This window comes from Arachis hypogaea, chromosome 18 (assembly GCF_003086295.3).
Source record: "Arachis hypogaea cultivar Tifrunner chromosome 18, arahy.Tifrunner.gnm2.J5K5, whole genome shotgun sequence".
Lineage (NCBI taxonomy): Eukaryota > Viridiplantae > Streptophyta > Magnoliopsida > Fabales > Fabaceae > Arachis > Arachis hypogaea.
In genome coordinates this window covers 128,631,628-128,643,539 of record NC_092053.1, presented here as the reverse complement: position 1 = coordinate 128,643,539, position 11,912 = coordinate 128,631,628, and the positions used below count along the sequence as shown (strand labels likewise).

Here is an 11,912-nt window from a genome sequence, read left to right as displayed (position 1 = left end):
ACCCAAATAAAAGGAAAAAAAGTGTAGGGACCCAATTAAAAAAAAATTAGTGCAAAGACTCAATTAAAAAGAAAAAAAGTACAGGGAGCTAATTAAAAATTTCGCGAAACTATAGAGACTAACAGAATAATTAAACCTAAAATTAATTGTGATGCTAGTTTGATTATTAATTTGAGCTTGGTTGGATTTAGTTGTCTTATTAAAAATTTTAATGGGAGTTAAATTGCGGGTTGTTCTGATAGCTCTCTTTCCTGATCTGTCATCTTGTGAGCTTTTTGTAGTTTGGAGGAGCCTTGTTTTAGTTTGGAATGGCGAACCGAGAGACATAGTGTGTAGATAAATTATCTAAATATTCTTTATCTTTTGCATGATTTTTTTGGTAAGTGTAAATCTGAAGTTGTTGATTTAGTTAATAAGATTCAAAAAATGTTATTACGACCTTGTGCAATTTGATTAGATATATAAAAAAATAAATAGAAGTGCAGATTAGATAGTTAAATATTGAGCTAAAAATAATTCCAATCATATTAATTAGTTTGAGGCTTGTAAAATTCTTAAGCAAATCATTATGTTTGATTTATGATAGATATTTTGCTTTGTGCTTCCGTTTGTTGTTTAGAGAGCAAAAAAAAAAATCTTCACTATTTATTACAGTAGTTGTTGTTAGGTGTGCAGTAGCATTTTTTGTAAACTATTACCATAGCACAGCTCATGGTTATGTAAAACGTAAACGCAACGGATACTTATTACACGTTGAAATTAAAATCCCATTTGCATGCATGGAACCTTTTTTCACTTTTGAACATGAAACTTGGTGACATAAACTGCAAGTCTGCACCGGCGTGTAAGTTTATTGATTTCTTCTATCATCATTCTATAAATAGCCACCCTCACCTTTATTACCAACACACTACCCTTTCTTTCAGAAACAATAAGAGGAAAAAGCTCAAACACGTAACATGCATTTCACGCACTTGATCCTTGAACCATGAATCTAACAACAATATCCATTTCTAGAAACTACTACCTGTTTCTTCGAAAGAATTAACTTGAATCAGCAACTAACCATCGTCAAAAGATGGAGAATGATGAACTGAGAGTGGCGAGCGCACGCTTAGGAAGCTCACGTGTATGGAGCAGTGGTGCAGTTGATGTGTTCTCAGGCTCTTCGAGACGAGACGACGACGAAGAACAGCTCAAATGGGCGGCGATCGAGAAGCTTCCAACATATCGACGCTTAACAAGAGGCATACTAACCGAATCGCAAGGCGAATACACCGAGATCGATGTCAACAAACTCGGTCCCTTGCAGAGGAAGAAATTAGTAGAAAGGCTAGTCAAGATTGCTGAACAAGACAATGAGAAGTTCTTGTTGAAATTGAGAAGAAGAATCGATAGGTAATAGAAGGAAACATACTAATAAGATTTTATAATAATGTGTTAAAAATATTTTATAATGTGGTTAATTGTTGTGCTTTTTGAATTGCAGAGTTGGACTTGATATTCCGATGATTGAAGTCCGATTCGAGCATTTGAATGTTGAAGCTGAGGCTCATGTTGGAAGCAGGGCATTGCCAACAAACCTTAACTTCTGCATTAATTTGTTAGAGGTAATGAACTGTATGATAATATCATCATTTAGATTTTGGATCTTACTACTTCAAAAAACTCTGTTAGGAACATAATCAAACTTAGAAGTTAACATTTATTTTGTGCAGACATTAATTTTTCTTTTTTCCCTCGGTTTTCCTCTTTTTGAAGGGGATCCTGAATTCTTTTCGCATTCTTCCGAGTCGAAAGAAGCCATTCACAGTTCTTCATGATGTTAGTGGAATCATCAAGCCTAGAAGGTGAATATAGCACAACAATTCAAATCTGTGATTTATTTTTTCCTTTTTGAGGAAACTATTTCTCAACATTTTCTTTTGGCTTGTGTAGGATGACACTGCTCTTAGGCCCTCCAAGCTCCGGAAAGACCACGCTGTTGCTAGCACTGGCCGGAAGACTCGGCAAAGATCTTAAAGTAAGGACATGTGATGTCAGCAAGGTTATCAAACTCTCAGTTTAATCACAAATCAAGTTTACCTAAACTTCATGAGTTTAGGTTTACTATTGAGTTTGACTACCTTGGATGTGAGATTAAGCCCCCCTTTTTTTTTCTTTTAATCAGGAATTGGACTAACGAATGCTTAGATTTGAAGAGAATCCTTTTCATGCTTATTATGATTCAAAGTTTATTGCTGATACATTGCAGTTTTCTGGGAGAGTTTCCTACAATGGTCATGAAATGGAGGAATTTGTGCCTCAGAGAACATCAGCTTACATAAGTCAAACTGATCTCCACATAGGGGAGCTTACAGTCAAAGAAACATTGGCCTTTTCAGCAAGGTGTCAAGGGATCGGAACGCGTTACGGTAAGTTTCAGGCTTGGGTTCTCTCATCTTCTCCATTCTGTATGCTATGTACCAAAATGTTTATTTAGCACTTAGAGTAGTTTAATAGCAAAAAATAGCAAATTGTGTATCCATTTGATTAAACTGTTTAAAATTTTTGGTAACTTGCAGATATGCTGGCAGAATTATCAAGAAGAGAAAAGGCACAAAACATTAAGCCAGATCCTGATCTAGATATTTATATGAAGGTTTACAAAGACACAAATAACAATATTAAATTATTCAAAATATGATGAAATGCTTCGAATATAGAAACGAAGGTAAAACATATTCAATTTTCAGGCTGCAGCACTGGAAGGCCAAGAAACCAATGTAGTTACAGATTATATAATGAAGGTACCAAATTAAATTCATCAAAATTTTTATATGATTTTAAGATATTTTTTCTGAGTTCTGCTCATAATAAATTGCAGATTTTGGGTCTAGAAGTATGTGCTGACACCATGGTAGGGGATGAAATGATTAGGGGGATTTCTGGTGGACAGAAAAAGAGAGTCACAACTGGTAAAAACCAGAAATTTCATCATCTGTTTAACATGAAATTTAAGTAATTTTCTTTTAGTAATTTTTTTCTTTTTTTCATCTATTTCAACTTTTTTTTTTTGGTGGCAAATAAATTATTTAGGTGAGATGCTAGTTGGACCAGCAAGGGCACTTTTCATGGATGAAATATCAACTGGTTTGGATACTTCTACAACATTCCAAATGGTTAATTCTTTGAGACAATCCATTCACATTTTGAATGGAACTGCTGTGATATCTCTTCTCCAACCAGCACCAGAAACTTATGAACTATTTGATGATGTAATTCTCCTATCAGATGGACAAATTGTGTATCAGGGTCCAAGAGAAAATGTTCTTGAGTTCTTTGAATACATGGGATTCAAATGTCCAAACAGAAAAGGAGAAGCTGATTTCTTGCAAGAGGTAACTTTCTAACTTCCCCAAACACTTTTTTGTTCTTTCATCCCTGTAAAAATAAGAGAAAAAAAAACCCATAGGAATTCATTCCTCAGGATTGGAAAATGTGGTGAAGGATAAAGAGAATAAAGTAATCTCTTAAGATCTGAAAGTGAAAAGATTTGTTTCTCATCATTTTTGAAAAAACAGTTAACAGTCATCATTAGTCTTTCTGTTGATGTATGAATTGTGTATTGGTGACTAGTTTGCCACACTTTTTTGAATAATGAGGGGTGAATTTGTCATTCTAAAATGATGGACTAAGCTCTCTCTGTTAATGTATGTAATAGGTAACATCAAGAAAAGATCAAGAGCAGTACTGGGCAAACAATGATGAGCCTTATACCTTTGTCTCTGTAAGAGAATTTGCAGATGCATTTCGGTCATTTCACATCGGCCGGAAACTTGGCAATGAGCTTGCTACCCCGTTCGACAAGACCAGAGGCCACCCTGCTGTTCTAACCAAGAACAAGTATGGTGTCAGCAAGAGGGAATTGCTAAGAGCTTGTGTTTCAAGAGAATTCTTGCTCATGAAAAGGAACTCCTTTGTCTACATTTTCAAGATGTGCCAAGTAAGTACTGTTCAAGTTATGGTCCTCCCCAAAATATTTGTCAAAATGTGGTACAATAACAAATTACCTTATTTCAATACAATTTGTATATAGATGATATATTGGATTGTTAATGTGACAGTTTCTAAATAATAATTATTTTAGAACGGAAGGGATGTAATATTCATCTTAAAGGTTTACAAACTGTTACTATTCAAATTTAGCTAAACTCCTTAAGTTTAACTGAATTGGTGAGTTTGATAACATTGGTCCAAAGCTATGATATTCTTTTCAACACTATAGTCAACTAGATAGAAGCTTGATCCTTTTCATTCTTTTCAGTTGACTATATCAGGAATCATAACAATGACATTGTTCTTGAGGACTGAGATGCACCGGAACACAGTATCTGATGGCGGGATCTACATGGGAGCTTTGTACTTTGTTCTGATTATGATAATGTTCAATGGATTCTCTGAGCTATCCATGACCGTTGCAAAGCTCCCTGTTTTTTATAAGCAAAGGGACCTTCTCTTCTATCCTTCTTGGGCATACTCCTTGCCATTATGGATCCTTAAGATTCCTATCACTTTGGTAGAAGTTGGTATTTGGGTTGTCATGACTTACTATGTTATAGGCTTTGATCCAAATATTGAAAGGTGAGTAAAGGTCTTTTAAGTAACAATAAAAAAGTGATTATTCTGATACAGGATAATATTGTACAGAGATAGAGAGTAAGAGTGAAAAGAGCATATGACATGTGTTGTGGCTTATGGATCCCACTAGATAAAGGTGTTTAAATAAAAGAGAGTTACAACCTCTTTCTGTATCTCTATACATTCTTACTCCATATCAGAGTCATCACCCAATAATAATACTTGAACTCAAAATTTTCGGTTTAGATTTAGACGCCAAATCCTAACCATCCGTCTTGCATTGTGGGGTCCACAATGCTAGTGTCTAAAATTGCACCAAGAAGTTGTGTTCAACCATATATCAAATTAGAGTATTGTGGATTCGTTCATGTACAATTGAAGTCCATATATTATTCAATACCATATAGATGATACGTTGACAAGGAGAACAATGATAATTATGTATTTATGTTCAAATAGCACTACCTTTTTAGATAATTTGGTTGGTTTGCATTATGGTCATATAATTTCTCATGGCAGGTTCATCAAGCAGTATCTTCTGCTAGCTTGCATCAACCAGATGGCCGCTTCACTTTTTCGATTTATTGGGGCAGTTGGGAGGAACCTCGTTGTGGCCAACGCATTTGGAGTATTTTCTTTAATTGCAATTATGGTCATGGGTGGATTCGTCCTATCTAGAGGTGAAACGTTATTTCAGTTAACGGTTAACTCAAGCTCTTAAACTCTCAACTCTTATGAGTTTATCATAAGTTTTTGTCTTCAAATAGAGTGAAAAGTACTTGGATATTCCTTATTCACAACTACTAAAATTTTATTTGTTATACAATTCTCAAGTATTATATTTGAAAATTTATAGTCTAGATGTCCTAGTCTCCTAAAATATGCAAGTACTGTTAGAAATCGATGCTCTTTTTTACCGCGTCAACTTGTTTCGAAACTTAATATTAAAATCGCACTCTTTTAAAACTAATTATCCAGATGTCATCCTTTCTATATTACTAGCATCAATTATAATTAAATATAAAAATAGCAAATCAGTTGCCATCTTAGTAAAAAGGTGGCATTTAGATAATTAGTTTAAAAAGTGGTATTTTGATAATAAATTTTGAAAAAAATAACGTATTATTAAAAAAAAAGCTGAAATCGAGTTTACAATTCAAGTTTACCTAATCTTCACAAGTTTAGGTGGACTATTGAGTTTGTTTGCCTTTGACAGAGTTTATTATGAAAAAAAAAAGCACATATTTTTCCGTTACCTTGTTTTAAACTCCTAATATCAAAATCTAACACAGAACTACTTACATACTTTTGAATCAGTTGATGTGAGGAAGTGGTGGTTATGGGGTTACTGGACCTCTCCCATGATGTACGGACAGAATGCTTTAGCTGTGAATGAATTCCTGGGAAACAGTTGGAAACATGTAAGGAATACAATCAAACCAATGAAACATGCACAAAGAATACAAAATGACTAGGGAACAATTTTGATATGTGATTTTGATAATTAAGTGAATTTCTTATTGATATTGTTGCAGGTTCCACCTAATTCAACAGAATCATTAGGTGTTCAGGTCTTAAAAGCACGTGGAATATTCCCTGAAGCATATTGGTATTGGATTGGAGTAGGAGCTTCCATTGGATACATGTTACTCTTCAATTTGCTTTTCCCTTTGGCCTTGCATTTTCTTGACCGTAAGTATATTTTATGTGTAGGTAGCTTGGATCCCATTTAGTAACTGTTTTATTGGACTAAAAAGATATCGAACAACAAAGACTAAATTTTTCTATTCTATCTTTGAATACATTTACTAAATAGTAGTAAACTATGTATCCAAACGAACCTTCTATCCATCCCTACACCACCAGCTTTGTAGTAACCAAGTGGAGGAGTGCTAGCGGGCCAACAGATTTTGTAATTTATAGCTATTAATTAGTTATCATCAGTGTTTTTAATGGTGTGAGATTACTCACTTTCTTTTTATGGTTAAGTGTTGGCCAAATTTTAATAAAAATGCTGACCCCTAAACTTTCTCTTCGTGAACGAAACCGGTATTCAATCGAGATTTAAGAAGTTGAACCAGATATAATAAAAAATTGCTAAAAAGTCGATTCCACCAATTTACTGTTTTTGATCTATTTTTCTGGATTTTGACCGGTTTACTAACAACCGATTTTTATCTTGAATCAAACCGGTTTAATAGTTAATTTTTGGTTAACTAGATTGAACTGGCCAATTCAGTCCGGTTCTCAGAACCGTCCTAGTAACTATGATCTTGTACATGTGTGCGCTGCCTTCAAATATGTGAAACTATAGCACTGCTCTAAGAATTGAATCATTATGCTGCAGCATTTGGCAAACCACAAGCATTGATATCAGAAGAAGCTTTAGCTGAGAGGAATTCTGTTAGGAATGATCACATCATTGAACTTTCTTCTGGAAGGAATGGAGCTTCTGGTTGTTCACAAGTTCCGCTAGCTTATGTTTCATATTTTTAGCTTCACACATGTTCATTGTGTAATATTATAAGTGCAATTTTCAATGCAGATAAAAGTAATGGAAGAAGTGTGTCATCAAGAACCTTGTCTGCAAGAGTTGTTGCCATTAATGGAACCGATCGCGACAGAAAGTGTGGGATGGTTCTTCCTTTCACGCCTCTTTCTATCACTTTTGATGAAATCAGATATGCAGTAGACATGCCACAGGTAAAATAACTGATTTCAGAAAGGAACTTTCAAGTGCAAGATCAAACAACACATGTAAATTAATACTGGTTTCGATTAATGCTTGCAGGAAATGACGGCCCAAGGCATAGTTGAAGATAAAGTTGAACTGTTGAAGGGTATAAGTGGAGCTTTTAGACCAGGAGTTCTAACAGCTCTAATGGGTGTAAGTGGAGCTGGTAAAACCACTCTAATGGATGTGTTATCTGGGAGGAAAACTGCAGGATATATTCAAGGTCAAATCACCATATCAGGGTACCCTAAGAAGCAAGAAACATTCGCTCGCATATCCGGATATTGTGAGCAAACTGACATACACTCTCCCCATGTCACAGTCTATGAGTCACTTGTTTATTCTGCATGGCTAAGGTTACCCCCTGAGGTTGATTCTTCTACAAGAGAGGTAAATTGACATATAGTAATGTTTGCTCCATTCATTTCATAGTTGAATAAATTGACATGCTTTTTCTTCTAAAAAATGTGCTATATTGATTTAGGTTCTTACAATTCTTATTGATTCATTGTAGATGTTCATTGAAGAAGTTATGGAGCTGGTAGAGCTGAATTCATTGAGAGATGCATTGGTTGGATTACCTGGAGTGAATGGTTTGTCCACAGAGCAGCGCAAGAGGCTAACTATTGCGGTTGAACTTGTTGCAAATCCTTCTATAATATTCATGGATGAACCTACCTCCGGCCTTGATGCCAGGGCTGCTGCTATAGTTATGAGGACAGTGAGGAACACAGTCAACACAGGCCGAACCGTGGTGTGCACAATCCACCAGCCTAGCATTGATATATTTGATGTTTTCGATGAGGTTAGAGATCGATTCTTCTTTTTCTGACTCAATAATGCTTTACTAAATTCAAGTGTTTCAATGCTATAACTATATGTTTTCCGTTTTATTACAGTTATTTCTCTTGAAGCGTGGAGGTGAAGAGATATATGTTGGGCCATTAGGCCGCCATTCTTCTCATCTTATCAGTTACTTTGAGGTAAGCAACTAACTCTTCAGTGGTAATTAATATTAAATATTTCTTGTTTTATCAATCACTTTATTAATCAAACAAAGCTATGCATGCTATATAGGGAATTAATGGAGTGCCAAAGATCAAGAATGGTTATAATCCTGCAACCTGGATGTTGGAGGTTACTTCAGAAACACAAGAGGAAGCTCTAGGAATTAACTTTGCTGAACTATACAAGAATTCTGATCTATACAGGTAAGGAATAACTTCAAAGAAAAAGAAAAGGCATAAGAGCCATAACGATAAACTTGATTTTGACTCGAATGTTTTACGAGAATAATAATTTCTATACACCCACGGCATAAAACAGTTTTACACTATCATATGAATAATTATAAAGTAATTTCCATGAACTTGTTTAACATCATCATCCAATCACATCCATTCTTTCGTATAATCATTCAAGTAGTAGATATGACTAGTCTTTTTTTTTGTTGTATGCCAATATATGATTGAATATCTTTGTAAAACTATTTTAAATCGACAGTTCATATTTTAATGGCAAAATTGTTTTCTGTGCAACTGTCAATATGCTTTTCTATAGTTGACTAATATATGTACAATCACGTTCAGGGGAAACAAGGCGCTGATAAGTGAACTAAGTACACCCCCATCAGATTCTAAGGACTTATACTTTCCAACAAAGTACTCACAGTCCTTCGTAACCCAATGTAAGGCTTGCCTTTGGAAACAGAACCTATCATATTGGAGAAACCCTCCATACAGTGCAGTGAGACTCTTGTTCACAACATTCTTAGCCCTTTTGTTTGGGACAATTTTCTGGGATTTTGGCTCCAAAAGGTAGCAAGAAACAAACATATATCCTTTATTTTCTTTTTCATCGCCTTAGTTTAGTTACATGTTTTGAGTTTTGATTTCTTGAATGCAGGAAAAGAGCACAAGATATATTTAATGCCATGGGATCCATGTATGCTGCAGTACTCAGCATTGGAGTACAAAATGCTAGTTCTGTGCAACCTGTTGTGGCCATTGAGAGAACAGTCTTTTATAGAGAAAAAGCTGCCGGCATGTACTCAGCTTTGCCATATGCATTTGGACAGGTATGCATAAAGTTTTCCATTTAGTGGCTATATTTGGTAAGTCTATCATGACAAAATTTAGAGATATTGAGATAACCAAATAAAGACAAGATTTTATTTCTAGTTTTTTAATATTTAGACAATTTTAGTTTTATATCTATCTTTTTATCTAAATTGGTTTTTGTCTTGTATTGGTATTCAAAAGTACCATGGTCACACAGAAAATTGGTCATTAAATCCGTCATTATTATTTGTGTATAAATACACGTATTGTTTAATTGATTTTCAATGTGTATTTTGCATTCTAACGTGTATTCTATACGGATGGGTGATTTGGTGGCTGATTTTTAATGTTCATTGTTGATTTTTATAGCCCTTCACACTAATGATGATCATTTTGACCTTTTTAAAGCTATTTTCAAATATATAAATTCATTGATTTAAGAAAATATTATGAAAGTCACAATGATGAAAATCATAGAATGGAGAATGTAATTTAGAAGGAAAATCATCAACATATTGTTTAACAATAGTCACAAAGTAGAATGAAAATGGAAACTCTTGGAAACTCTAGATCTGATGAAATTTTAACCAATTCACCACATTTGAAAATCTTACAGGTTGCTATTGAGATCCCATACATATTGCTACAGACCCTGGCATATGGTGTCATAGTGTATGCCATGATTGGGTTTGAGTGGGCGGCTGCCAAGTTCTTTTGGTTTCTGTTCTTCATGTTCTTTACATTTTTTTACTACACCTTATACGGGATGATGGCTATTGGTATTACCCCAGATCACCATATTGCTGCCATAGTTTCTCTTGGGTTCTACTTGATATGGAACCTTTTCTCAGGATTTGTCATTCCTAGAACTGTAAGCTACCATTATCTCTTATGCTTTCATTTTAATATTTTAGAAAATGCTATTCTTATGAGTTTAAAAAATATTTGAAGAAATACTAGTAGCATTTTTTATGAATTGTTTTATTAATAAAGTGATCTTTAGATGTCTATTTTAACACTTCCTTCCTAAATTGTCCCTTAAAACATTGGTCACAACTTTCTTTCCACCCATGCATAATAGCATTCACAATGCTCGGTTTCAGTTTAGTTTTATTTTTGGTTCTATAAGATGCTACATCAGCATTTGTAAAAACTAATCGTCACAAACAAGCACTTGAGACTAAATATGAAATTTGTCACTCTAATCTTTAGTTTCAATTCAATTTAAACTTTATACATAAATGATTATCCATCAAAGTGAAATCGTTTCTCTATACTGAGTCCAGTCTCATTCCATCGATTATTTCTAATGCAAAGTGTAATCCAAACATTGACTATTTTTTGTATTTTAAATTTTAAAAATACTCTATTGAAGTTGCTACACCTTAACATGCATGACTGTTAGGTGATTTCCCAAAAAAGGCACAAATAAGAAATAGCATCATTCCTCACATTTGCCAAACTTTTGATATTTACAGAGAATGCCAGTGTGGTGGAGATGGTACTTTTGGATTTGTCCTGTGGCATGGACCATGTATGGATTAGTCACTTCACAGTTCGGTGATGTAACTGAACGCCTAGAGACTGGAGAAACTGTGGGAGATTTTGTAGAGAGATATTTTGGATATAGAGATGATTTCATTGGTATAGCTGCTGCTGTTGTTGTTGGCTTCACATTGCTCTTTGGATTCACCTTTGCCTTTTCAATTAAGGCATTTAATTTCCAAAAGAGATGAAAACATTTTTATATAAATAATACTAGGGAAGCAATAATTAAAGTTACCATATTTAGCATACATCTTATATTTCATACATGTAACATTTATAATTACACATTTATTACATTTAAAATTACACACTTGTTCTAATAATAATGAATAAATTTTAAATAAGATAATTTTGGCCTGTTTAGTCTGATTTTCTATTATCTCATAAACATTATTGTTTTTATATATACACTTGTATAAAATTTAATTAATAATGAAATTTAAAGCAGTAAAATATTCCTAGACCACACTTAATTTGTTGGGAACGTTTTCTTGTGGAAGGTGCAAGCATCTATCTAGTTGTAGAGCTGCATTGAAAAATTAATATAAAACCCAAAAAGTGTAAACGATAACTATTTTGGAACGGAGGGGGTGATTCTTTTTTGCGGCAAGAGTTTCATGGTGAGGCTTCTGGAAATAGGTTGAAAAAACACACAATGTGTGAACTTTTTTCAATGTAAGATTCTGGAAAATGGGTCGCTAAAAAAACTAAAAAAGTGTTAAAAGAGTGAACTCTTTTTTTTTTCTTTTTCTCTAAAATGGATAAAGACTTTGAAAGTGAGATTCTAGAAACTGCAGTTGTGAAAGTGGACAGGAAGCATTGGAAGGAAAGGAATGAAGATGAAAATTTGGAATTCAGAGAAAGAGAAGAGTAAGTGTTTGGACTTGGCATTAGCAAGGGCTTTTAAACTTTTCTAATGCAAAATATAATAATGCTGTCGTTTCAAGAAA

General features: G+C 34.1%; 1 protein-coding gene across 1 annotated transcript; it reads left to right on the top strand.

Annotated features, from left to right (window-relative positions):
• The first annotated feature begins 904 nt into the window (after positions 1 to 904).
• LOC112773021 (pleiotropic drug resistance protein 1-like) lies at positions 905 to 11,308 on the top strand. The gene is made up of 24 exons (XM_072224515.1): positions 905 to 1,398; positions 1,490 to 1,610; positions 1,762 to 1,850; positions 1,939 to 2,023; positions 2,255 to 2,414; positions 2,565 to 2,641; positions 2,736 to 2,789; positions 2,867 to 2,957; positions 3,079 to 3,380; positions 3,704 to 3,985; positions 4,307 to 4,623; positions 5,140 to 5,300; positions 5,938 to 6,041; positions 6,156 to 6,312; positions 6,968 to 7,075; positions 7,166 to 7,323; positions 7,412 to 7,744; positions 7,869 to 8,159; positions 8,254 to 8,337; positions 8,432 to 8,565; positions 8,944 to 9,171; positions 9,260 to 9,431; positions 10,031 to 10,285; positions 10,893 to 11,308. Exons 1-24 carry the CDS (start codon positions 1,079 to 1,081, stop codon positions 11,148 to 11,150), a joined length of 4,341 nt encoding a protein of 1,446 aa, XP_072080616.1. The 5' UTR covers positions 905 to 1,078; the 3' UTR covers positions 11,151 to 11,308.
• Positions 11,309 to 11,912: the final 604 nt, after the last annotated feature.

Coding starts and splice junctions, on each gene's coding strand:
- LOC112773021 (XM_072224515.1), top strand. CDS start 1,079: ATGGAGAATGATGAACTGAGAGTGGCGAGCGCACGCTTAGGAAGCTCA. Junction 4,624..5,139: donor TTTGATCCAAATATTGAAAG/GTGAGTAAAGGT, acceptor TTCTCATGGCAG/GTTCATCAAGCAGTATCTTC. Junction 8,338..8,431: donor ATCTTATCAGTTACTTTGAG/GTAAGCAACTAA, acceptor CATGCTATATAG/GGAATTAATGGAGTGCCAAA.